Source organism: Centroberyx gerrardi, chromosome 19, assembly GCF_048128805.1.
Source record: "Centroberyx gerrardi isolate f3 chromosome 19, fCenGer3.hap1.cur.20231027, whole genome shotgun sequence".
NCBI classification, from domain to species: Eukaryota; Metazoa; Chordata; class Actinopteri; order Beryciformes; family Berycidae; genus Centroberyx; species Centroberyx gerrardi.
This window is the reverse complement of record NC_136015.1, coordinates 4,378,014-4,405,262: the sequence shown is the minus strand read 5'-3', so window position 1 is coordinate 4,405,262 and position 27,249 is coordinate 4,378,014. Positions and strand designations below refer to the sequence as shown.

General features: G+C 42.6%; 2 protein-coding genes across 4 annotated transcripts in view; both read left to right on the top strand.

Annotated features, from left to right (window-relative positions):
* The first annotated feature begins 422 nt into the window (after window positions 1–422).
* Window positions 423–11,379, top strand: gmeb1 (glucocorticoid modulatory element binding protein 1). Of its 3 annotated transcripts, none has more exons than XM_071899081.2 (10): window positions 423–457; window positions 2,018–2,160; window positions 2,468–2,520; window positions 2,681–2,802; window positions 3,232–3,335; window positions 6,147–6,295; window positions 6,714–6,839; window positions 7,911–8,048; window positions 8,537–8,674; window positions 9,353–11,379. In XM_071899081.2, the coding sequence occupies exons 2-10, from the start codon at window positions 2,033–2,035 to the stop codon at window positions 10,204–10,206; spliced, it is 1,812 nt and encodes a 603-aa protein (XP_071755182.1). In that variant the 5' UTR covers window positions 423–457; window positions 2,018–2,032; the 3' UTR covers window positions 10,207–11,379. The 3 variants fall into 3 exon arrangements, with proteins under 3 accessions (XP_071755182.1, XP_071755183.1, XP_071755181.1); XM_071899082.2 differs by having other exon boundaries at window positions 431–457; window positions 1,967–2,160; window positions 8,552–8,674; XM_071899080.2 differs by having other exon boundaries at window positions 431–457; window positions 1,967–2,160.
* A 15,331-nt stretch (window positions 11,380–26,710) lies between these two features.
* The window catches only part of ptprua (protein tyrosine phosphatase receptor type Ua), a 147,105-nt gene continuing 146,566 nt past the window's right edge, over window positions 26,711–27,249 (top strand). The window contains exon 1 of the mRNA XM_078290147.1: window positions 26,711–26,780. Within this exon, the coding sequence (XP_078146273.1) occupies window positions 26,711–26,780 (70 nt within the window). The remainder of the gene's footprint in view (window positions 26,781–27,249) is intronic.

Here is a 27,249-nt window from a genome sequence, read left to right as displayed (position 1 = left end):
AATGCTTCGAATATCTTTGTAACCTCGTAATGCCTTTACTTTTATGCTTTGGAGCTAGAACCGCTTCCCAGAGCTTTGCCTTAGACTGACACTGGTACTGCTGTATGCTTGAGTCTGAAAACTTTTTCAAGAGTGTATTGAAAATGTATATATGTCATTACATTACAATGTCAATATTTCAATCATGAAAAACCTTAGCAATACATATCAAACATATGCACATACAGAGGGGCATCACTATGAATATAAAATATAGAAGTCCTCTTAGATTTCTAATTAATAACACATTTCAGATCATTAAAATAAATAAGAGTTGTAGTGAAATTTTGACAGTTGGGTTTTACATGAGTGTGGAAACAAGGTGAGCGCTGTTTAGCAGGAAGTAAAGCTATTTCAGCGAAGTGCGCATGCGCCGCAGCTCTTCACAATATAGGGATGTGTTTCGCCTCATAAAACGGTAAGCAGACATCAGTTTATAACTGTGTGGTTATAAATATGCTTTGTTGAGAAATGTCAGCCGCTTCTATGATAGAAACGGTAGTTTTAGCCGTGGGACGTAGGCATTTTTCGGAGGGGGTACAGCCAGCCAGGCTCCTGCAGAATGGCGGGGCAACGCCGTCGCCGTGCCGTTGTTTGCTGTACGTGCCGCCGCACAGGGAGACGTCATTTTGAGGGGGAGCGGAGAGTTAAAATGCAGAGTTACGAAGGGACGTACGGTTCACAGACAAGCGGCACGTAACCGTCACGCTGTAAATGCAAAGCTTTGGCCGTCGCTGGCAGTATAGTTGACTATATTGTTCAATTTCCCCACACAGTAATGTTACGCCCTTCCATTGGCCGTAATGGCTACCGCCAAGCCTAGTCTGTCTAGTAGTCAATCCCAACAGCGAAAGGCAGTCAGCTGCCCACTGCGTGTCGTGCTTACTCGGTTAACTTTGGCAAAGTGTCTTAGCTGCAGTAGAACACACTCGGTTAGCTCCAGCCTCTGAACATAACTGTGGGCGGTTGAACTAACCCCATGTCAGTCAGCCTCCCCCCCAAAGCAGACAACTGCGGTTTTCTTTAGCGTCGATATCCGCTCTCTTGTGTGGGTTGAACAGCACGCCAAATCCAGTCAGAAATCTGAACATTTAATGTCACCCTGCTTATCGGCAAAGGCATATACGTGACAGAACACGACTTAAGACCTTTAACGAATTGTTAGGGTATTGTGGTATATTCGGCATATAACTGATCCACCAAACAGCTATTTATTTAAATAAAATAGCAACTTTGTGTATTGGTTCACATCGCTCGCTATCGTTCTCAGCCGCTAGTTTTGATGGAAATAGAATGTGGGAATAAGGCGATGCTTTTCTAAAAGTATAAATTTTATTGAAACAAGTGCTGTTTGGTGTAGCTGATGTATGCCGAATTGAAGAGGGGATGCTAATAATTCGTAAAAGGTGTTAAGTCATGTTTTACGAGGGATGCATCGTTGACCCATAAGCAATGTAGCATTAAATTAACAGATTTCCGAATGGAATTTGGGGTGACGTTCTTTCCATACAAGAGGGAATGAGCCGTATTGGGGATATCAAACCGCCCAAAGCAGATAGAGGTGCTTGTCCTCAGATGACCTAAGTTAAGGCTGAGATGTACATGGTGCATCAGTATGTTGGTAACATAGGGTGTCTGCAGATCATTAAACAGATTTTAAAATGTTTTAAATGGAATTAGGCCTATCCAAATCCATGGCTTTAAAAAAAGGTATTGAATGTGGTTCAGTTTTGGAGTTTGAATTTAATATTTGGGGTGAAATTGGTCTTTTATTTTGAACTGAAATTAAAAAGGGGTTTTAAGCCCTAAATTTAATTGGCAGAAACTTGTAGTCACACATCTTAAGGTCTTCAAGTGACCTGCTGGGCCAACTGCCTGTAAAATAAACGTGCAAATCAAGTCTTTTTTTTGCTCTGTCTTCTTTCAGATGAATAAACTGTTGGAAAGCTGTTATAATAAAAGCTGCCTCCCTCTCTAGTTTACTGTGAGTTTGATGGCGACCACTGAGGAGGTCACGGTGTCCATGGGGGAGGTGGTGATGGTGAAGGCCGAGGGTGATGGTGACCCCGATGACCCCAATAAGACCCAGGTCATCCTGCAGCTACAGCCCATCACCACAGGGTAGGTACTGACGCCAGGGTCAGCCTCATTTACATTGTAGATGTAGGCTAGGATGCAAATTGAGAGAGATTACAGTTCAATTCAGTAATATGACATATGGACACCATGTGAAAAAGGACTTTAAACTTTTAAATAAAATCACAAATACAAAGGCAGAGGCAAAGGGTGGTCTTACTACTTATTAGATACCGGATATTCATATATAATTAGGTTTTTCTGTTATTTTCTGTCCACCCCCCTTTATGTGGCATAGCACCCTTGTTTGCCGATAAGAAGAATTGTGAAAATGCATGGTGTTTCTTTTCAGAGATGAGTCAGGGGAAACAGATGCAGCTGTCATGGCTGTTGAAGCACATCCAGGTAAGAAGCAGTCAAAATGACACTTGGACATCTTAGGAGATACATTAAGTTTTCAGATTGTGTACCAATATGAAGTCTTATCTCTTTCTCTTTGCATTTTCCCTCCAGCCACCTCTCATGTTAAAACGGTGTGTGTGTGTGTATCTTTTCATTCCTTTAGAACACACTGCAGTTGACGGGGAGGAGGTCGAGCTCGGCTATCCGATAACATGTGGCGAGAGTAAAGCGGTGTTGCTGGTCAAGAAATTTGTGTGCCCAGGAATCAATGTAAAATGTGTGAAGGTTTGTATTTCTCATTTTACACTCCACAGAGAAGAACATTTTTCTTTTGCATTGGAGTTGGACTGATACAGGTTTTTGAAGGCTGATATGTTTTTGGATTGAAGCTACTGCTAGCTGATATTTATACAAATTTAACCATTTTCATTCCCAAAAAATCCTAAATTCAGCGTTTCCCCCAGAATTGTATTCTTGTCAGGGTGGAAAAGCCTCTGAAACAGCATTTAGACCATCATGGGACACTAAAACTCTCCATTGAAACCCATAATAATGAAGGCCAATATCGACAAACCAGCATATCGGTCTAACCCTATTCTGCATCAGAGGAATGATTCTCATTTTACCACTTGTGTCTGGAGTTTTATCCTTTACGCTGTGGCATTTGCAGCGGTCTGAACTCACTGTGGCTGCTTACAATATTCTCCCTGTTAGTATGAAGACCAGCTGATCAGCCCCAAGCAGTTTGTGCACATTTCTGGAAAAGCCACCCTGAAAGACTGGAAGAGAGCCATCAGGATGGGCGGAGTCATGCTAAGGTGAGGAGACTCGCCCTTGGATACGGAGCCAAAAGCCGTATTTAAATATTCAAAGTGCTAAGTGTTCGCACCGCTCGGTATTATAATTAGTCATCACAGTCTGCATACAAGCTCATACATATTTATCGCTGCTGGGTGGACCTGGTGGGCTGACGTAACAAGCAGGGAAATGGGAACTCATACATCATGAATATGATCATAGTCATAAATATTCTGTGTAGCTATGTGAGTGAACTCGAAAGACATTATTCCATCATTTCTGACCCGCAAACTAGATGTAATGACTCCTGACTTCTGGTGAAACCTCTAATCTCTTTGACTGGTGGTAACAGTGAATGCATGATACACATAAAGCATTCTGGAAAAGAGCTCATATCTGGGCTCCAACGCACAAGTGTTCCTGCATACATGAATAAAGCGAATATTCAGAAAACGGAGCTATTAAATAAACGGTGGACAGATATCCCAACTGTCTTATACAGGTTTCTCATAATCAGGTTAAGTGCTTATCTGGGTCATTTTAAACGAAAAACAGATCCTTGTATTCCTGATGTGGCCTCAACTGTGGGCCTTTTGTGCCAAATCCTGTCTGGTTCACTGTGTACAACAACTGGTCAAAAGTCAAAACAGTCCAGTTGATCCGAATAGATATAGCATTATAGATTTCATAGGATTTGGTTTGACTTGGGACAAGTAAATAATTCCAATTCCCAGTGTTGAAAATGGCTTGTTTAAGTGCATTTCATTTAAAACAAGTATAAATACAGATGTCGGACACATAAAATCTGTGGGACTGGTCATAAATGTGGCAATTCATTTAAATAGCCTGCAATGTTTGTTCATTGTCATAGCCTGATATTAAAGCTGCTCTAAGCAACTTTGAACACTGGCAGCTCCAAATGACAGGGAGAGGTAACTATTAATACCCAGAAATACGACCCATACTATTTGTATGGGCAAATCCTGCACACAAATCAGTTGTTGCACTTCATGCAATTACAGTTGTAACTGTGCCAGACAAGTGAAATTAGTGTTAGGATATTAGATGAAGGCAGTCCACTTTTTGTGCATCGCCTGTCTTTTCAGTCCAAACTTTGCTATCCTGTGTCATCTCCTGTCTTATTTCCTGTTGCCCGTCTTTATTACTGAAATAATTACATCACTTTTTAAATTATTCACCATCATTTCCCCTCGCTCTATAGCCTCCCTAGTCTTCATCACTGTATTGTCCTGAAGGCACATGAGTAATTATTACATTATATTAGTTATTTAATTAGTTTATCTGTCTGGCGCTCACTGTCTACGTGTGCAGATGTAGCCGTTCAGTTGTAGTTAGATTAGCAATTCCGTGGAAAAGCAGAGGCATTGGCTACATGTATATGCACATGGTGACCTGGCTATTGGCCATACTCTGGTTTAGGTCCTATTCAGGTTAAGTTGTTTACACGAAACTTTGATGCCTGCAAGAGTCTCCCTGTTGCCATGAATAAAGCAGTTAACAGAATATTCCCTTTCTTTCTTTGACTGAGCAATAGCAGCTTACTTCTAGTGCTGGGAATAGAAATGATGATCCCAATAGTAACCAAAATGTTCCCATAATGCTGTGCGAGTCTGAGTTTGCACAGACGGTGAAAGCCAAAACTGAAAGAAGTAAGATGTTTCCATGCCATTACCAGTTTAATATTGGAGTAAGCCAGACATCTTACCCAGGTTTCTCATAATCAAAGTAGCTTACTAGGTTATTTCAACCCAGTTATGACATGTACATATGTGTTTATGAGCGTCTGACATATAGCATGATAAGACATGGCACCCTGTGGCCCTCTTCTGTAGCAAGACAGAATTTATTTCTTCATCTAGCAAATGTGTGGATGTCACGTATAAAGATGACAAATTTTGACTAATGAATGAATATAATTAAAATAGTTGCCATTCCAGTACAGCTCTAAGTCATTCCTGTGTTGGATTAAAAAAACATTTCAATATGATAATTAAACATTCCAGTGTACAGCAATTAACAACAAAAAAGTCTTATATTTGCATTAATTCTAACAAAAATGAAAAGCCTACGCTGTATGGAGGATTAAGGAATCTTCTTATGTGCTACCCTAGGCAAATCTTTGCTAAGCCTAGCTCTGCTATTACTTGGCAAGAATGACTGGTGGTTAGAGCACAGCTTTGCTAACAAGACCCTTGGTGATGTCCTGTGTCGCTGCAACTTCTGCCAAGCATTTCATCGGCAACTTGGGAACTCCCTTAGCGGAGATTCACATTGCAGATCCAACCACCCAAACCACAGCTGTAGGTGGTTAGAGACACATTTGACCACATTAACAACAAAGTCTAAATGCAAAGTGTCTCCAATCCATATTACCAACTACTGTACATAAACGGAAATAAAGCTTACATAGCCAACCAGAAAACAGACCTAAATTAAATAGGTGACAGGCAGCTCAGACAGTGACATACTTATCAAAAATGGATTGTCAGGAATGGATACTTATTGATGGGGAGATAGTGAGATGAGGTGTTTACTGTCCATTTTAAAGGATGTTAACATTATGAGAGGAAAATCATTTGTAGACACAATCAGGATACAAGACGCACATTAATGCCAGGTGGAAACGAGGCCTTTCACCCTCTTGAAACAAGTTTTTTGTACTACAATGCTGCTGTCACGTTTCTTTTCCTCACTCTCACTGCATCATAAATATGGAAACAGCAAGTGCTGTCTCTGATCTGCCTCAAAATCTCTTTTTTTCCCCTCCTGCATTTGACTATTTGCTGCCCTCCCTCATCTCTCCCCTCCAGAAAAATGATGGATTCGGGTCAGCTCGACTTCTACCAGCACAGCACCCTGTGTACCAACACGTGTCGCAGCACCAAGTTCGACCTTCTAATCAACAACACGCGATTCCCCCCCGACGGCAGCGGGCTGACCACACCCACCTCCTCTCAAGGTGAGATATTGGGCCTTTCATTAAGAATCAGCCACTTCCAATATGATGAATATGATGCAGTTTGTTTGATTCATTTATCATAGGATTGATCAATACTACACTTGGTTGTCTATGGGAAGCCTTTAACTTGCATTGATTCTAATGTGACATTTTGATCAGATTCCATAAAAGTATGCATGAATATTTTTAGCAGTCTTATCCTGGAGGGTTTTAGTGTCCCATGGTCTAAATTCTGCTTGTAATTTGCTGCCATGCAAATTCAAAGATATTGAATTTTCAGTAGCTTCAATGCAAAAATATTGGTATCAGCTTTCAAAATCCCATATCGGTCGAACCCTAGAATTATTTTTCATGCGTTCTAGTAGAAGTTGTGTCCCTGTTTTAAGCATGATGTCTGTGTCTCCTGTCTGAATTGCAGCTCAGGTGGTTCTGGGTAACGGCGCTCCGGTGGGAGACGACAGACAGGAGGTTCTGACCGGGAAGGTGGACTGGAGCTCGACCACACTGGAGTCTATAGACAAGAAGGAAACTAGCGAGATCTCAGGTCAGAGAGAACAGGGACTGTTCGCTGTAATTACATGTGTCGTAACGGCGCCCATGACAGTACTGCACAGTAGCTGGGGTTAGACTGATAGATCGATACTGGCCTTTTATTAAATATGAGATTTCATGCGCATATCGGTCGAACCTTAATCATAACCCACTGCCTCTGGGTCGAAAACGCCTCGATTAAACAGTTACCATCACCTTTTATTTTAATTGGATCCATTCGCCCATATACAGATTGCCAGGCTGCAAATTAATAAATCACTGGAAGCATTTTTGCAGAGAGAAAATTAGATGCTAGAAAGGACCTGGATGTTAATATTGTTGGGCATGTAGGTGGTGGAAAACAGCTTATATTTAGCCTACTGGAATCAGTCTTTCAGGTGAGAAGTATAGGCATGGAGTGAAATTTACTTGACCGTATTATACTAGAGGCAGAGTGAGGCAATTCTACAGTGAGTTATTTCATTTAATGATATTTCATGAAAACTGGGTTATCACACTATATTACACATTCTTTGATAGCTGTCTGTACATGTATGTATTAGAGTTAGACTGATATATGGGGCTGATATTGCCCTTTTATTAAAAATTGGATATGATGCAGCTTGATTGCATATTTATTGTAGAATTGATCAATACTACACTGGTTGTCTATGAGAAGACCTTAACATGAGTAGATTCTAATGCAACATTTTGATCAGATATTGCACAAGTATGCATGGATGTATCATTATTATTATTATTATTATTATTATTAATAGTAGTAGCAGTAGCAGTAGTAGTAGTATCCTGGGTTTCAGTGGAGATTTTTAGTGTCCTATGGTCTAAATGTTTCAGAAACTTTTCCACCCTGACAAGAATAAAATTTTGGGGAAAACCCTGAATATTTCCACAATCTCACAATCTTTGTGGACTATATAGATACTGTATATGGGCACAAAATATCAGCTTTCAGCAGTTACAATCCAAAACTATCTGTGTCGGTCTTGGCCTTCGAAAACCCATATCGGTCACACTTTAGTATAGATATACACACACTAACTGTCTGTTGTCTGTGTGGCCACAGAGGAGACGCTGAACTTCTGGAAGGGCATCGCCGACGTGGGCCTGCTAGGTGAAGTGGTGACCAACATCAGCAGCGAGCTGCTGGAGCTGCTGAACGGGGTGCAGCACCGCAGGGAGTCGACTGCCATGCAGGATGCTGGTGCGTAACAACACTGACACAGACACACTGGCTGCTGGGAATCCTGACAAGCATCATTAATACAGATCATAACTTAGACCGTGGCTTGGGGTTTGTTAGATTGATTGACTGTGTCGCGAATGGATTAATTGACGGACTGCATGATTGCATGTGATTGCTTTATTTGCCGCCTGACTGAGTGAACAAGAAAAACAAAACTGTCGCTACCTTGCCTTATAACCAATGTGCATGAACTAGATAAAAGTAGAAAGGAAGAACAGATACAGCTGCTCTGAAGGCTGATGGATGATCTAAAATAAAGGTCTTTATTGATACAGACAAAACAACAGCGAAAAGCCTTTATCAGGGTTACCGCATTGATGAGTTCGTTTTTCTGTAGCAGTAAAGACATTTTTTAGAACATCCATTGGCCTCCAAGAGTAGCCGAGTTTCGTCTTCCTTTCTGACCGACTGAGTGACCATTTGATTGATTGCCACACTGATCCCAGATTCCTGTCTGGTAGAGGTGGCGGTGCTCAGTAACCTCGCCCAAGTGTTCGGCCTGCTTGATTCAGTCAAGAAGATCCTGGAGAAGAGAAGGCAGCAAACAGATCCCAGCCAGCAGCAAATCCTCAGCACCCTCGCCAGTGAGTACAGAGCAGATCAAGGTTCAATTCCCGTTACTGCTTGAATTTTGAATTGTTGCATGCAAAAATGGAAATGTGCTAAAACTTCAGTTTGCATTGGTTTTCTCTAGGGCTGGTATTGTCAAGGGTGTCGCAATACAATTGATTGATCAGTCCGCTTAAGTATTTGTCCACTAAATTAAGAAAATTAGGAAAAACATATCTTTAGATTATTGTGAACTTGGCCATTATCGATATATGCAAAAAATAAGGTTAATTGTTCAGTGGATCAATGACCCAACTCGAACGTATAGCTCAGTCTAGTCTAGCTGACTGCAGAAAGAAACCTAATATATCCACAGAAGAGATGAGGTGAAACAGCCATAATCTAAACTGAATACTGGGACTGGAATAAACTTGTTGTGTAAGGAAGCCAGTTATTTTCCCCACTGCACAAGACTGTTCATGAGGAAGGAGCCACATTCAGGTCAGTCAGTCAACTGGTGTTAGCTACTGTAGCTATGGCTTTGCAAAACTAGACTCAAGTGGGGCCTCCGTACTTTTCAAGGCTGCAGTGAAAGGATCTCTAGAGTGCCACCTACAGGAGTGGGTTTTATATAAAAGTGAAACATTATATCTGCAATGTATTGGCCAGCCCTGGTTTTCAGTTCTTCCTGCTGTGCTCTCTGCTGTGTCTAGATCTGGAGGTGCAGTTGGAGGAGCAGAAGAAGCAGCAGCAGGTGCGAGCTCTGCTTTCCAGCCCACAGCCCGCCAAAAACAAAACTCCTGCCAAGCGGCAGACCAAGCGGCCGCGCCTCCAGAGGCCTGCCTCCACAACCACCCTCCTGACCTCCTCCATCAACCAGCAGGCCACCCTGCAGCCCCAGCAGTTCACCGTCCTCTCCCCCATTTCGCTGTCCTCCGTGGGCCAGCCGTTCACCGTGGCGGGCCTGCCCATGACCTCCCTGGCCCAGTCGTCCAACACGGTCACTCTGCTCCCCGCCGGCTCGCAGCTCTTCACCCGCTACATGGTGGCCGGAGACGGTAAGACGGACACCATCACGCTGCACCCGTCCTCGGGCCTAACGCTGGTGGGCGCCACCGCCTTGCAGGACTCCGGCCAGCTGGGTACGATGGTGAGCCCCATGGAGCTGGTCCGCCTGACCCAGCAGGCCGGCGGCACTGAGTTAGTGCCCATGGAGGGCCAGGTGGTGGACGGCACCATGCTGTTGCAGCAGGAGGTGATGCAGGGCGAGGTGGAGGCTGGCCAGGAGCACACGGTCATCGAGATCAACCCTGCCTCGGTGGAGCAGGCGGTGGGAGTGATGGAGCTGCAGCTGACCGGGGAGTCGTGCCGAGACGGGGCCACCATGGTGGTCCAGAGCGGGATGGAGATGACAATGGCTACAGAGGGGGAAGAGACACAGGTCCAAATGCAGGAGGCTCAGACTGAGGGGGTTCAGGGACTGCAGCTGGACTCCAATGGGCAGTTATCAGGTGTACAGATAGTGGTGATTGAAGAAAACACTCAGGAAGAAAACAAGGTCAAATGAGACAGATCTCCCTTTTTATCCGCAAGAGCAGGGATGGACTCGTGCGCTGCGCTATCACGGACTTGTGAAATTGTAAATACACGGAATTTTCAAATCCACGATGAACTGCCTTGGCCTAACACCAAGCATTAGAGTAGCCATTTTCCTTTTATTGGGGTGTCTGTACATGTCATTCTTGTTTCACTGATATTTTTATGAAAACAAAGAGGCACCGCAGCCAAGCATATATGCTTATATTTGTTTTGTAATTAATTTGTAAGAAAACCTTCACAAGCAACCCAAGGCCAACAGAATGCACTATTAATTTGAAGTCATATAGATGCAGGGCTTTTATGGTGCTGATGATGTGTCACTTCACATCCTCTTACTGTCTGGGCCAGGTCAATACCAGCTGGCTTTCAGTCATGGCTTTAGCCCTCTACTGCTGATCGGACTCACTAGCACTAATAGTGTTGCTGTCACTTGAGGTTGGGATTAATTGCACTGTCTATTGTGTTGTAGTGTCGCATCCGAGCTGTAATATTGTTTTTTTGCACTGTGTGATGTCCTTTTAGGATTACAGGAAGATGTTTGCAACAATGCCTAGTCCCTGAACATTTCTTTAGAAATAAACTTGCCACACTCTCCCTCCTGTGCAGGTTTTTGTTCTGTGCTTAGCTAAATGGAACACGACTGAAAGAAAATATAGATTGAACTCCACTCACTGGAAGAATTGCATAGCTTGTGCACTTATCGTCAAGGTGGTTTCACTGTCTCGGATTTCATTTTACAAACTCCATTATGGAGGGACGATTTTTTTCACTTTCTTCTTTGCTCTCTGATTTTTCTTTATTGGTATCATTTTACATAAGGTTATTGTTTTATCTCAGTATCATAGGTAGTGTAAGCTACTGGACTGATTGTTTAAGTCACAATATATATATATATATATATATATATATAAATGTATATATATTAATGTCAAACCTAGTATGCCTATATTTTACAGTTGTAAGCTAGTGTCATATTTATTAGTTTCTAACCATAAGAAACAGGCTTCTCTGTTGTTTCAGGTGCAAGAGACATGCAAACATCTTTTAATTTATGATCCTGGTTATGAATAACATCAACAAGGACCTGTTCAATACTTATGCATTCTCAAGAATTGAATTTAACAAATGAGGGTATTTGCATACTGACTTTGTAATGTGTTTAAATATCTCGAATAAAAAAAAAAAAAAAGAAGTGAATTAGTAAATGGTTGTGTCGGTGTTTCGCCACCAGAGTGTGCTAGGTGCTCATCTCACTCCGGGCTGGGAGTAGGAGTGAGGGTAGCTGCTGCATTAATAGATGGTAGAAATCATCTGCCTGGGCTGCCTTAATCTCAGAGTCTCCATCTGTCAGGCTTATTGCAGTATGCTGTGTAATCTGTGCTGTCATGGGTGGTGTCCATGATGGGCATGCCTCTCCGGGGGCTGAGCCGTGCTGACGGGGCACCGGGGCTCACTGGTTATTACATTTCCCTCTTCTTGCCGTCCCTAACGCTCCCAGACAGGCTGTATGATGGAAGGGTATGAGGATTTGGGATACATAAGCAAAACAGGCATATAGTGTGTACAAACCGGGGAGGCTGAAACGGAGACCCAGATGAACCGGTTGTATTTGAGTGTAAAAGCTAACTATCCCAATTCCGCCGGCTGGATCTGAAGCCGCTGGGGGCCAGGTCAGGGCGATTGGGGTTGAGAAACCAAACCGCGAAGGTCATTGTCAGGTGTTGGAGGGGAGGATTTGTTGTCCGAGTGAATTACAGAGGTGTTCCATAGGTTGTGGATTGAGTTTCCTCACATGTTCTGCCCGGGACAAAGAAAACAGGGCAACAGCAGCATCGGTTACATGTCAGAAGCGCCTGAAAGACTCCCGAGGGGTTGGGAGGCTTTTGAAAGAGAGGCCAATGCGGTTGACATGTTGCGTCGCCTTGGCTATACGAGGTCTAGCCTAGAATAGATACATGAGTGTGACTTCTCGTAGACGCTATATCTCACAGGCAGAAAGCTTCTTGTCTTCTATCTATAGCATCAGAGGAGGAAAAACAGCTCGAAAACAGCCACTGTCATCATAGTGTGATATACCAGCAGATTAGAAAATGCTCGACTTGAAAATAAATTCACAGTGTAACAGAGCATGTGTTGGGTTTCAACACGTTTGAACACGTCATGTCTTTGAAGTTTCTCAGGGCAAGGGTACTTTTACATTCTAAAAAGAGTCCTGGAATTCACCTGCACTTATAGGTTGTATACTCATTTATTCAATACATGTTGGTTATATTAATATAGCCTGCCAGTGAAGTCCATCACAGTGAGTTTCCTTAAGAATTACCTTTCTCATTATGCAATGTGAAAGTGCCATTATCAGCTATGATTGCAAAGTTCATGTTCATTGCCAAGAACTAAGAACCAGGGTTAGACCAACATGGGTTTTTGAAGCTGCCAGTAGCTGATGTTTTGTGCTGATATTCAGTAACTTCAATTTTGACCATTTTCATGCCAAACAATTCCAAAAAAAGGACAAGGAATCAATGTTTTCTCCAGTTCTGTATTCTTGTCAGGGTGGAAAAGCTTCTGAAACAGCATTTAAACCAAGGGACACAAGAACTTTTCATTATAACCCAGATAAATACAGTTCTATTTGGAGGGTTGGCAGCTCCTTAAAGCTTCACAAGGCAAGATTTTTTATGTAAAAATACACCCATCTTATCAATTGAAATTGAAAAACCTGCTGCCAAAAGACTGATATCCAATTTTTATTAACCCTGTTTATTGGCCAGAGGTGCGACCAAGTCATCTTTGCTCGAGTCCCAAGTCAGTCTCAAGTCTAAATGTAGAACACCAAGTCAAGTCAGAACAAATCAAGAGTCCAGTATCAATTTAATATCTTAAAGAAAACTAAATATCTAGGACTTTTCAATGCAATATGGTTTTAATAGGATAAAAACTTGATAAGAGCATCATGAGTTTGATTTCTATAATCAGTTTCAACTTCAATAAATTCAATCATTCCATACAAATTGAGAAAACAGAATTTAAATTCAGTCGTCTGCTGGAACAAATCTCATCACTTTCAATCTAAGTCATTTACACAAACACAAGATCTCAAGTCAAGACTTTAGAAACCTTTTCAAGTCATCAAAGCAAGTCAAAGTCAAGTCCCGAGTCACCAGAACCCAAGTCAAGTCTCAAGTAATTACAATTGTGACTCGAGTCCCCACCTCTGATATTGGCAAACTGATGGTGGGCTAATACAAGCCATCATGCCAGTGAATCCGCACAGTCTCGCCTGAAGGGACTGTCAGCTCTGAAGACTGCTGTGTTTACAGGCCAGACAAAGCGGATTGTCGACCCTGTCTGATTTTTGGGCAACCGAGGCTGTGAAGGCGACTGATACAACTGTGGCGGTCCCCGGTCCCCCCCCTCGCCACCCCGTCTCCGCACTCCGCCAGCCACGTTTGGCATCCGCCGGCGACAGGAGGTGCGACTTCCCCCGTCGGACCCTGACAAGCGGACGGGGAGGAGGGAGAGGCCCTGTGAGGGATTAGGCGAGCCGGGCTGATGGACAGAGGTGTGAACCCCATCATTCAGCGGGGAGAGATAGCGGCGTTCTTGTTTACACGCAGCGAGGAGCGATTGGCGAGCGTCGGGGCCCCGGATCGTCACCTTGTCTGTCAGGGAAGCATCCTATCTGCCTCCTCTTATCTCGGCGCGAGACAGCCAGCCACACTGTTGGAGAGACCTGCTGCAGCTCTGCATCACCATAAATCATTTCCCTCAGCCATGCCGTCGCTTTTCATGTATTTCTTTTTTTTTTTGCTTCGCTCTTCAGCGCTAAGGTGTTACACAGTCAGACTCCTGCGCTGTCCTCAAATAGCTTCCTCTCTCACCCCGACTTACCCAAGTGTACAGTAGCCTACTGGGTGGCGATGACCCTGTGCCCTCATAGGCCTATGATGCACTGACATGTATACACTTCCATACAAACAGCATCACAAGATGATGCTGATGCTGATGCACTTACCATGGCAACATTGGGGCCATTTTGTTCCTTTCTCCTCCTACCTTCCTGATTACAGTTTTTTCTGATTGCTTAGGCGCTATCTTTGAAACTATAGGCTATTTTTGCCAAACTCTACACACTAACCACAAAACCTTACACCAAACCAGCAAAACATTATACATCTCTTGCAAAAGCAAACAATTCTTGCAAAACTCTTCAAACTCTTTTAAACAATTGTGTTTTTGCGTCAATACAGTACACACAAACCATCATTTGAATAAACACACGAAGCACCAACTACGCACTGATAGTATAAATGAAAAACACTTGTGGCTTTTGCTTTTTCTGTGTGTAGGGCATAGCAGTTTGCAATACTGTAAAGTTTTGTCATACATGTAGTAACGTACGTTTTGCTGGTTTGGTGTAAGGTTTTGTGGTTAGTGTGTAGAGTTTTGCAAAAATAGCCTATAGTTTCAAAGATAGTGCCTAAGCAATCAGAAAAAACTGTGAGCAGTATGCAGCCTATGTATTACAGTTTTTCACAATTGCTTACACACAATTTCTGAAACTAGGGCTAATTTTCTCAAAACTCTAAACACCAAACACAAAACCACTAACACAAAATGCAAAACTCCACAAATCACTGGCAAAATGAAGCACTGGAAAACACTATTATGAATATTTCATCAGTAGGCTTATGCCTTTTGCATTTTCAGAGTTAGACTTATGCACAGTAGCCTGTTGTAAAAGACTGTTACAGTATACAGTAATATAGTAACACACAAATACTTTATTTCAATCACAAATACTTTATTTCAACACTTGAACGTGTTGGATGTGTGAAGTGTTCTACATACAAAACACAATGCAGTAGGATAAAAACAGAAAAAAGGCTTTTCTGTAAAAAAAATAAATAAATAAATAAAAATTGAAAAAGGATAAAAAAAAAAAAAATGCATCCTGCCTCCTGTTTGTGTCGGATAGCACCTCATCTACATCACAAGCCATGTTCATACAGGTCGTCTCTCAGTTCTGCAGAAGATCTAAAAACATGATGTGATTGGTTAGGGTACAAGAATATTTCTATTTTTCAATATGAAATGACACATTACTGTAACATAGGCCAACCATCACTGAGTAGCACAGGCCTACTGATGTGTAGGACTACTACTACTACTACTACTACTACTACTACTACTACTACTACTACTACTACACTATACTTCAGTATAAAGAACAGCAGCATGGTGTAGAGAATAGGCTACTTGCCAGTTCTCATTTCTGAATGTCTGGATGATGGAAGCAGCAGTGAAGCTCAGGTCGGTCTGGACTCTCTGCCCAGCCTCCCTCATGCTCAACCCATGTCGACCACATGAACACTGTTCTCCTTGTCCTCTTTGTCCCTGTCCTCCTCTTCCTCCTCTTACTGTCACTCCTCTTCCTCTAGCTCTCACTGCAACATTGTTCTCAAAAACAAGAGAGCTCACCTGTGGCCTTTTTTATAGTGCTAAAGCTCTGATTTCTGAGTGAACAATTAAATAAATAAATGAATTTAAGCATTTGGGATGGCAGTGCTTCCAAATGAACACATGTGTGAACTGAATGTATTTTGCATGAAAGTTTTAAACTGTTTCAACAAATCTCAATGTCAACGCAGTAAAGTGAATTGAGGTTTTTAAGGACACTGAATGCTCTTCGGTTTATTTCTTGCAATGTTAAATAATGTCTTTGATTTTTTTTTTTTTTGATTTTGACGTTAGCACATGCAGATATTTATTTGCCTCCGTGTGAACATGAGGAAATATATCAGGCTCGCAAAATAAACTGGAGAGGATAGAATAAATTAAAATAAACCTCTGCTTTGGGAAGTAGCAGGGATGAAGCACACAGGCGTAAATGAGCCACATACTGTATAAGAACTGTTTAAAGAGCCTAAGGATATGAAGAGGCAGTGTGGATGTGCTGTTATGGTGATGGACAGTTATTCTGGGTATAAATTTCAAGGACTGAGGGGGCGAGAGCAGTAGAGAGACAGAGAGAGAGAGAGAGAGGAGTCCCAGGAGCTGAACATTTTCATAAATTGATGACTGCTATTGTGGGATGCATAAGTGGAGAAAATTGATGAGCGGGGAAGATGAGGATTTGAAAAGAGCCATGGCTTGTCTGTCTCTTTCCCTCTCGTTAAAAAGCCAGAGATAAAGTGTTATCACTCCATAGAGTGGGACTTCCCATTTAAAATTAAATAAGATAAGTTAACTTTGTGCACGCTGTGGTGCAAGATAAGACAGAAACACTAGATAGAGAGTAGGGGAGAGAAGAAGAAGAAGAAGAAGAGAGATTATAGGGAGAAACATGGAGTTGCAGTCAAAGTGGTGTTCTGCCAGTCAGAGGTGCTGTAAGGTTGAGTTTGAGGGGTGAGAAGTTTTATTCCTGTGTGTGTGTGTGTGTGTGTGTGTGTGCGCGCGCATATGATTTCTGTTTTATATGACTTCTGCTTAGTCACCGTGCAGCTGCTAACTGAATCACAACTGCTAATTACAGCATGCCCTCAAATTGCAAACGGCAAAGGTGTTATTTCAGCTAGTACATCACAGTTTTTTATGTCTTGTCAAATAAAACAGCTTCAGTAAAATCAATTTTACATGTTTTCCAAAAGATGAGATGAAACTGTATTGATCCCCGTGAGCAAAGTGGGACGTTGCAGCAGCGAATAACCTTAACCCTAATAGGATATAGCTAAGAAAAAACAAATATAAGAAAAATTTTAGCAAATGGGGGTATTAAACATAACACAAATGACAATTTCAATGCTTTGATAATGTGTCATGTATAGATGTATGAATGAAAAGGATGAAAAAATATGAATTACAGCATTATGGGTGTGTGCAAAATAACAGCAGTGCAACATATCAAAGCTGCACTAGTCAAGATTTATGTAAAAATACACTTGTACACCAAATGAAATTCTGGTGTCAGGTGACGAATCAAAATTTCAAAATAAAATACAAAGTTGTCCGCTAAACAACAGCAAATGAGCGCTCCATCCAGAGAAAGTTGGACCTCTTCACCACCTTTGCACTGATGTCACCTTACATGATTTCTGGGTAATGAAGTCCTTCAAACTTGCAAAAATGTAAGCGGTTATCACTCGCTGCCACATGGGGCCGCCAAAGTGCAAAGTTGCCTAGTGCAGCTTTAAAGAGTAACTAAACCCCAGAATCCAAATCTTTTGGCTGGTCTTTGGTGCCAAGTGATGTCACCACCTGTTGTACTCTATAGAGGGTGACATCACCTGGCACCAAAGATCAGCCAATAGCAGAAGGCCAGTTCAGTACCCTACTTTTCACCATTAGGTGTCAGGCTTCACCACAGATTTGGGTTTGGTTTAGTTACTCTTTAAGTAAGTGAAATTTTAAAACAAAGATAAACATGAAAGTACCCCCCACCCCCCAAACACACACACATGCACAAAAAACGAACAAAAAACAACCCAAAACACCGAAAAGGACCTGATATTTTTAGTGAGGCTATTCAATCAATCTGGCTGGCCCGCTATAATAAGGCGAGGGAGATGGAGGCTAGTTCCTTTCACAGGTCAGCGGCCTGACAAAACCCAGTGTGGAACCGGGGAGCTGTCTGGTTGCTGGGGTTTGTCTGGGCTGCTTGTGCTGTATTGGAGTGATCTGTATTCACCTCCACCACGCCGTTGCCCGGCTCTGTTTAATATGGGCCCGCTGTAGCCTCCCGCCATCACCTGGCGCCGCAGAGTTCATTCTCAGCGTGTGTTTTTATCGGCACCCCTAGGGGCATATGTAATTGCTCAGCGCTGATGAGAACAGCCCTGGCTCAAAGTACCATCTCATGCCACAATTACGCCCGTGGAAGTGCGGGGAAGAAAACAGTGAAAATAAAGAAAATATCCAGTGCGGCGTGGCAGGTGAAAGACTGTGGCCTCACCTCCTCATACTGAGCTGCGCCGGGGCTGATAGAGGACTAAAAGTCAGCCATCTCCTTGGGGATAAAGAGTTTTTAAGCTGTTAATCCTCCGTCTGCGGATGATTGAGGTGAACATCTGACATTTGAAGCCTTTTATGTACGAACTTTCCAAAGCTTGTGTGTGCGAGCGAGTGTGCTTGTAGCTTTGCCGAGACAATGCAGGTGGTAAACTTTCAGAGGAACTTAGCTGTCCGGTGTGTGTGTGTGCGCGCGAGTGTCTGTGTGCATTAGTGAGTGTCAGGGTGACTGCCTGTGAGTCTGTGTGTGTGTGTGTGTGTGTGTGTGTGTGTGGAAAGGGGGAAATCTGGGTGGTGCTCTTGCCCAGACTGTGACAGCTCGCCGTTCCTCCGCTTATGAAAATAAATGCTGACGAGTGTTGAACCGGCTGGGCTGCACGGGTGTCAGCGGGGGAAGAGAGACGGCTCTTCGGGGCTGACAGGCCGACGCGCCTGGTTTGCATTGAGATGCATGACGCGGCCCTTCGCTTCAGCCCCTTATCCAGCCCCCCCAATTGCGGATGGGGGTGTGGTGTGTGTGTGTGTGTGGGTTGAGGCCGGGGCAGCGGAGCCTCGCAGCTCTGGCAACATGTCCCCTATCAGTATTCCGCGGCGACTGCTGCTGATACTGCCCCCGCTGTCGCTTCACCTCCCCGCAAAAAACTTCTGCCTCTCTTTGTTTTGGACTGTCATTGTACTTTTCTTCTGACATCTGCAGCTTTTGCTTTTGGCTGTTTTTTTTTTCCTTTTTTTTCCTCCCTTTCCTTACGCGCTGACTCACAGCGGCGGAATGTTGCTGAATGTTGGAGGTGGCCTGCTCCCAGCGTGCCCTTAAAATGTAATCACTTCCCCCGTGCTTACATTATGAGATTTCCTGCGAGCAAAAGTAGCTATATTACGTATTGTGTAATTAATTCATATGCTGGTGACATTAATTCTGCTGTTTTTCTTGTCAGTTGTAGCCAGTGATGAAGTGGTAAATATAAAGGTGGGTAAACTATGACCTGTGGTGATCATTAATGCAAACAACTACCAGTATGAACAAAAATCTATTATAGTTTCAGTTTTTCCCTAGACCCTTTCCACATATAACTTCCATTAGTTTGATACTACCTACTATGATGTATGCTATAAATTTAGCTCATAAGCTTTTATGTCAGCCTAAAAACTAAACGAACTAAGCTCTATTACGCAAATAATAAGGACTTTAAGTAGGTTTACCCTCCTCTATATCCCTGGTTGTGGTGCAATGTGGGATTTCAGGTCTTGAAATAGCTGATTTCTCATTATTCTGTTCTCACAAGCTACATTCTCTCTTGCCTTTTCATAATTAGAAGTGTTTTGACATGTGTATGGCAACATGCTGAGCTCTGTGCGTGGACGTGTGCATAGGTATGGAGGACCAGAACTATGGAGGACCAGAATATGGACCATAGTGAAGATGTGTCAGGAAAAAATATATCTGAAAATTGTCAATAAGTGGTCATGAAAACTATGGTATTAGGAGATGTTGGAACTTAATTCATTTCAAAACCACAAAAACATCTGATAGCTGCATATTCACATGAATAGGCTTAAGGTATATGCAGACTGTTGTCCCAGACAATTTTTTCCCATCTAGGAAAAATCTTTCATCTTCAAAGATGGCTAGCAGTCTCTGCTTCAGTGGGACAAGGTCAAGCACAGCCGATCCATGGAACGGCCGCAATATAGCCTACAGTATGGCTGACAATCAAGACTTTACCTCTCTCCAATTGCCCAATCTGACATAAAGTGAATGCAAAAAACGGTCAAAAACACACAGTCTGCAAAAAGCTTTAGCTATGTAGCCCCATTCACACCTAATCATTTTTTACTCATATACACTTACTGTGCCAGGTAGCGCTCATAATCCAGACGTAACAAGGAAAGTAAACAGTGGTAAAGAGTGGTGAATCTCCTCCATTTTAGAATATCTCTGGCAAAACAAAACATGAAGCTACTTTTGATACGATTGCAGCTGTAATGATTGTGGCCTGACAAAGTTGTGCGAAAAAATACAATACACGTGCAAAAAATGCAATACATGTGTTACTGAAGCATAATACCGGTATGACTAGTAAATATCAGCAGAGGTTCCTGAATAGTAGTGAGTGAAACAAAGTGAGCAGCCGGCGCATGCGCTGTGGAGATTTCTGCATTCAAAAACACAGGAGTGGGCCGAGGCTAGTTTTGCTAACCTTTGCTAGGTCACACAAGCATTAATCTCTCATGTGTAAAACAAACAGAGGTCCGGAGAAATTCAAGCAGAACAGTTGAAAAGGGCAGAGATGCTCAAACCAACAAAAGTGCGCTAGGACGGAGCATGGCGCCGGTACTCACCTGTGTGTTGCCCTACTAGCAACTAGTCCCAAAGACAACATTCTCCACTCGTCTTCCTCTGAACTTTGACCGGCATTATGCAGCGTCAATCCCTTTGGCCTTTAGAACGGCTACCTGTTCACCATTGCTGACGTGAGAGGACAGACTACTAAAACGATACATCTCTCTCTCCCATGTAATGCATCTCAGGCTGTCGGCCAGGTTTGATAAATCAAACTTTTATCATAGCCTTTTGGTAAACACGCCAATACATCCCTATTTTGGAGCTAAGAAGCTGTACAGGCTTCTTTACAGCTCAGTTTGATGTCGAGAACATACTTCTGACAAAACAGAAGCAAGTCTTAAGTTGAAGTTTTCATCCGTTTTTATCGTTAGCATAACTAAACAAAAAAAATGGACAGAAAAAAAAGTTTCTGGGGCGTTTCATGTGTTTCAAACTCTGAGCCAATCGAATGGTTGCCTCTGGCTCCACAAGGTCTCGTTATCCAACATTTTATGACGAGAACTTCTCCAGACCTCCGTTTTGCTATGCGAGTTTACACAAGCATCAACCAACTGGAGGCATGGTGCGCTCTACATCCACAAACCAGGAAGTAGCTCGGTGATTTTCTAACTGTAGTGGCTCAGGAATTCAATATTTTGTTCGCTGATTCTTTGTGGTTGGAACTCTTTGTTCCAACCACACTGTGCTGCCACAGCACTTTGTTTTTTTAAAGGTAGTTCCACTCACTCCAATTGCCCCCTCCCCACCCTCCCCTCCACCTGAGTGCTTGTTAGATACAAGGTAGCTAACATTTGATTACCACCCACATGTTTTCTCTCCTAACAGGGCAGTTTTATTTTTCCTTTTGACACTGATTAAATTGCCCCCTTACCTAACTCAGGTTTATTGGAAAATTGATGTGTGTGAAATAAAACACTGTCTACAAAATGCTCCATAATTACACTGTTGGTTCAATACAAGAGATTACTGAGTGGGCTGTTTGCCATTCTAACTGACCTAAAAATGCTTTTTAAGCTTTGTGTTTTGGCTCTGGAACGGTCTGCTCTAAAAAATGAAAAGTGGTAAATGAAAACTTTACCACTTTTTTAATTTATATTTTCTTGCTCATGATCTAAACAAGTGATTTTATGTGAAAGGTCAGCTCAGCTTATTTATTAGTTATGTTTGGAGCTTTTCGTGCTTTACTTGACAAACCATTAATATGGAATGAATGAATAAAATGAAGTTGTTTTCTAGATGTCATGTTTGATTTCATCTGTTGTCAGAATTGTTGACCATATTTCATCATATTACAGAACACCCTGAATTCTCTCCCAGATTGATAATCAGTATGGATTGTGAGGAAAGCTGCTCAGACTGTGCTATTTTACATTTAGTTCATTAACCTGTCAGACAGGTCAGCAAAACCAGCAAATAATAAAAATGCTTTGTTAAATCAATACTTCCCACTTACTGCTCCTGAAATTAATATCATGATATGTATTTAGCATAATTGTTCCAGTGTTGTACCTAATGGGCTACATGTGAACCTGTCTAAACACCCACTACTTTCCTCTCTTTGTGTTTTTTCACCAGCCTTACTTGTTCTTGATTTCCAGGAAAACCTTCACAACAAATACAAAACTGTTGCTAGCTTGCCTTACAACCAAGGTACACAAAACTAGAAAACGCTAGAAAGGAAGATTCTCGTATGGATTATGGATTATTTTTGCATATATGGGAGAGACATATTGTGTGTGTGCGTCCTTATATGTAGTAGGTTTAAAGCTTCATTGTAAGACATTAATGTGACTTTTCTTCTGATTGGTCAAAGTCTACTTAGACAGCCATATTGACACAAGTGGCCATTTGGAAAGTATTTAAAGCTGCAATATGCAACTTTTTCACATTAAAATAACAATAAATAAGGACAATATCTCATCTAAATCTTATCTTATCTAAATCATCAGTCTGTGTCTGTCTGTGACCCTGTGTGTTCATGCCTAAAAGCCCTAAATTGGCTTTTCAGTGAGCAGTGAGTTGGGTTGTGGCTATCAAGGTGAAGCTAGTGGCCACAGCATAAGTAACATAACTACAACAACAGTAGTAGAAAGCAGTAAAAAACCAAAGTAAAGCATAGCTAAAGGTGTAGCAAACAAAACCCATTCAGAAGCACAGTGAACATCAGCATTACTTTTTTAATTGCAGATGCTGCATTCACCGTCCGCTTCTTCAACTCCTGTGGAGGCTTTACGGATGCCAGTTAGCTCAACCGCACCCTGCATTCAAGTGATGTCGGATCATACTTTTCTCCAAGTTGGTCGAAAAATTGGAGAATGTTTCCTCAACTGTTTACACACTTTGCAGCCTTCTAATGTTAGCAATCGAGCTAGCAATAGCCTAGCTAGCACGCAATCTTTGGCTATTTCAGGGGATTATGAATGTAAATACCACAGGAAATTAAATGCCGTAGCACATCAAGGAATGTTCATGTCTTTCAAATTTGTACTTGAGGCTCATTTTCGGCTTTATTATATGAAATTTCTTGCGTTCACATATGACTCTGTGCTCTGTTCAGCCATGCTGAAAAGAGCGATTACATACAACTCGGCCAATTCGTGCTGCATCTACAATCCTGATTTCTCCGACTTGATCATCCGACATAATAATGTGTTCATGTGGCACTTCTTAGTCGGAAACTCGTTCAGACCATAAATCCAACACCACTTGAATGCAGGGTCAGGCTAGATGACAGCTCATTGAGATGAGTGACAGGTGTTGACCAGCTGAGGGGGAAGAGGGCGGGACTAACAATGCACTTCTTACCTCAAGGTGAAAAATTGCATATTGTAGCTTTTAAGATGCATTGCCTCTTTGTCATGTAACCCTGATGGAGGCTTTCTGTTGTTTTTTCTGTACCAATAAAGTCTTTCTCTCAGCCTCTTGGAGTAGCTGAATTTTGTTCTTCCTTTCTTGATTTCTTGGGAAAGAGATACCGGTATATCTGGCTACAGTTAGCCGATGAAGACTGTGACCAGACTGCACAAACAGTCTTGGATTAGTGGCCATAGTTAACTCTCCAAACTTTACTTTTCTGCATTCCTACAACCCCAGGCATTTGGATTGGTTTATCCCTCCCACACTAGTCCCTGAAAACAGGTGCACACATAACTGCGCTGAATACTCAATGCTTGCATAATTGAGGCCATCATTTCTTGCAGCGCATTGTAATGGCTTTGAAAAATGAGGGACCAAAACATTCAAATGCATGAAAAAAGGTATTTATGATGAGTTCCCAATGCCAATTCAAGTCTATCAAAAAAAAAATGTATGCATGCAGGTCAAAATAAAAATCCCTGGGTATAACCTAGGGTAACAACATCCACTCTGATTGTTTTACCCTGCGGCAGACACCCATAATATGAAAAACAGTCTGTGTTTACGCTAAAATACCAGGCGATCTGATCTATGCAAGACGATTCATCACTAACGAACGGAGGTTAGCCGCGCTGCTCTGATGAATTATGAAGTAGCGGAGACCTCAAGCTGACCTGTGACATATATCTAGTGAGCTGCTTGTATACAGAACACACTGCAGATAATAAAACCGCCGCTAAAGGCCTGACTCAAGCATTGGCAAAAGTGCCACTGCAGCAGCGCGGCGGCCGCTCGCACAGAGCGCACGCTGCAAGCCTTCGTTTACCATTCTGCTCATATTAACTCAACTTTACACCCCCGAATGCAACACATGCACCTGCAGCCATGGGCTCACATCCAGTTAACCCCAGCACGGCATTCATGGAAGTAAACAGCCCCACAACCATAGCACTGTACCAGTACGCTCTGCAGTAAACCAATCAGGGATGTAGTGAAGGTAAACCCACCTAAAGTTAGTTTACCCACTTTTTTATTTGTTGATTAGAGTTTACTCCCCTTTCTCAGGCTGGCATAAATCCTTATGAGATCAATTTACATTATGCATCATAGTCAGTAGTATCAAACTGATCTAAGTTATATGAAAATATTGTCTTTTAAAGTGGAAAAAGCATAAATTGATGCTTAAATAAAACTGATTTTTGTGGTTGTTTGCCTCATGATGATCATCAACTGGACGAGTTTTGCCTTCTTTATATTTTCCACTTCATCACTGGCTACAGCTGACAAGAAATGTAGCAGAATTGATATCACAGGCAAATTAATTGGTTATGTAACATGCAATATAACTACTTCACGAGCAAGCTCATAATGTAAGCGCGGAGGGACGTTATTAGATTTGAAGGGCATGTGGACCACTGCATCACTGACACCACTATATCAACCTCTCCCAATAGTTTAAAAAATGCCCATCGGATTATTATAGCCCCCCCCCCCAAAAAAAGTTCCCTGACACAAGTAAAAGCCCCTAGGCCAGCAAATCAATATTTCACAGTAAGGTGGTGATAAAGAGTCTTGATCCAGTTCATCCTGTCCTGAAGCAGCCGGTAGTCCAGTAGTGAGCAGCGGGATGGCTCGGTGCCATTTGGAGCCACGGCCAAGTGGATTCGGGTCACAGCGCAAATTTAACAGGTATGGGAGCGAGTCGGCCCTCCCCTTCACTCTGCAGCGTGTTGATAATTTTAGAAACAATGGCCTGGGTGACCACTACAGGGTGTGTAGAGCTATTTATTCACCAACACCCAAACTCTACTGTGTGTTCTCTGGCATTTTAAAAAATAAAATGACCTGTGGAGAATGTAAGGCCTGCAGTATGAGTATCCTGCACAGACATAGACACAGTAATCTGTGTCTTGATTGAATTGTTAATGGAGGAAAGATGTGTGTCGTTATATTTCTGGTGAGCCATTCACATTGCCAGGGTGCAAAACCATCTTAGTCAAGTCCGAGTCAATACCAAGACCAGGTTCGGTGGAGTTCGAGTCAAGACCGGGTCCAAAGGGGGTCGAGACCAAGTCAAGACCGAGACCAGAGCAAATGGAGTCCTATTCAAGACCAAGACCAAACAGTGTGCATGTCTTTCCAAATGAAAAAATAATGCTTAAGGAGTTTGGTAAGGATGAATAGAGATATACTGTAGATCTATCTGCACTAGACCCTTCAACATCCAACTAATTAATGCATAGAACCATTTTTTCACTTTTTAGATAGGTGGGGAAAAAGTTGAGTCAAAATCCAGTAGGCTAGTAGCTGAGACCAAGACAAGTCCAAGTCCACTCGGACTCGAGTGCTACAACCTTACCCATATTGTATTCTCTTGGAATACAGGTGAATTTTAAAGCATTGCCGGTGTAAAGGTGATGCACAGTAAGTCTTGAGTTGAGGTCTTTTTTGCCACCCTGCTGTCCCAAAGCAGGGTGACCCATTGTGTGTTAAATGCTTAAACAACCAGGGCAGGCCTGTATCAGTTTAATAATAAATGAATTAGCTGCAAGCATGGATGTTGATTAGGCATCCTCCATCCCTTAAAGTGAGTCCAAATATGATCTTAATGTTTTTATCATTATAATGGAAAGCAAAGATTGAGCAAAAATCACCAGAAATCTATTGGGAATCTTAAAAAAAAAAAAAAAAAAAAAAAAAAAGAAATCTCATCAGGCAGCATTCAGGACCAATGTTCCCTCTAAGCTGATAGTTTGTTGATCTACGTCTAAAAATTTCTCACACTGACCAAATGATAATATCTTGCCAGTCATCAGTCACTGCTGCACTTTAGTCTAAATACATAAGCAGATTTGGAAGTTTTGCTGGCAAACGATATTAGACGCGGGGACTTTGCCGTGGCTTAGTTGGGGTTTAGTGAACTGATGCTGCATTGTGCCAGCTGCAGAGTGATCCGGCTGCCGCCTGCCGCCACATGGAGGCGCCGCAAGCCCGCACTCACGCGTCCCTCCCGCCTGCCTGACAGTGCGAAAAAGTAGTGGGAGCCGTTGCGAGGAAAAAAAGCCTCTTTTTTTTTTTTGAACGCTTTAGCTGTAGATCAGATGCTCCCCGTGCAGGCTGTGGAGGGAGCAGGCAGCGGGATTCAAGCGATGAATGGGAGTTGAGCGCACAACTTCTCTCCAGTCCTGCCGCCGCTGCCGCTGGAGTTTCCTCTAGGATTTTCTTCCTCCGAGCCACGAGCTGGACTTTACTTCTTATTGCCAACATGTATTCAGCAGCACTGCTACTGATGCTGGCCGTCAGGATCTACGCCGACAGTATGGAAGGGCCAACAGGTAAAAAAAAAACCCAAAAAACAATAACAACAACACAATATTCTTGTCTTGGCTCCTGAGACGCATGGTGCGCACTTGGATACACCGAGTGACAGATGATGGGAATGTAAAGTGCAATGCGAGTGTGAATGTCGGGTGTCATGTCAGTGTGTTAATGCAGCTCTCGGTTAAAGTTGATGCTAGAGTGTATTTCGGCTCTTTCTGCACAGGCTAGACTCATCGAGACTTGGAAAGTTGGCTTGGGGGTTTTTGTGTAGCTGTCTGGTGTCAGAGTCTGGCCACAGGGCAGGTTCAATGGGAGTGTACTTTTCCTCAAGTGCAGACAGTGTAATATTACAACAAGGGGGGCCAGGGAAATTGGAATTGTTCTGTCCCTGTAATGTCATTGTATTACATGACTGGAGCCTTCCATTGTCATAGAATCCAAGGAGATTTCCTCTCGAGATCAGGGCGACTGCAAAGTAAAAAA

Coding starts and splice junctions, on each gene's coding strand:
- gmeb1 (XM_071899081.2), top strand. CDS start 2,033: ATGGCGACCACTGAGGAGGTCACGGTGTCCATGGGGGAGGTGGTGATG. Junction 3,336..6,146: donor ATGGGCGGAGTCATGCTAAG/GTGAGGAGACTC, acceptor TCTCCCCTCCAG/AAAAATGATGGATTCGGGTC. Junction 8,675..9,352: donor AATCCTCAGCACCCTCGCCA/GTGAGTACAGAG, acceptor TGCTGTGTCTAG/ATCTGGAGGTGCAGTTGGAG.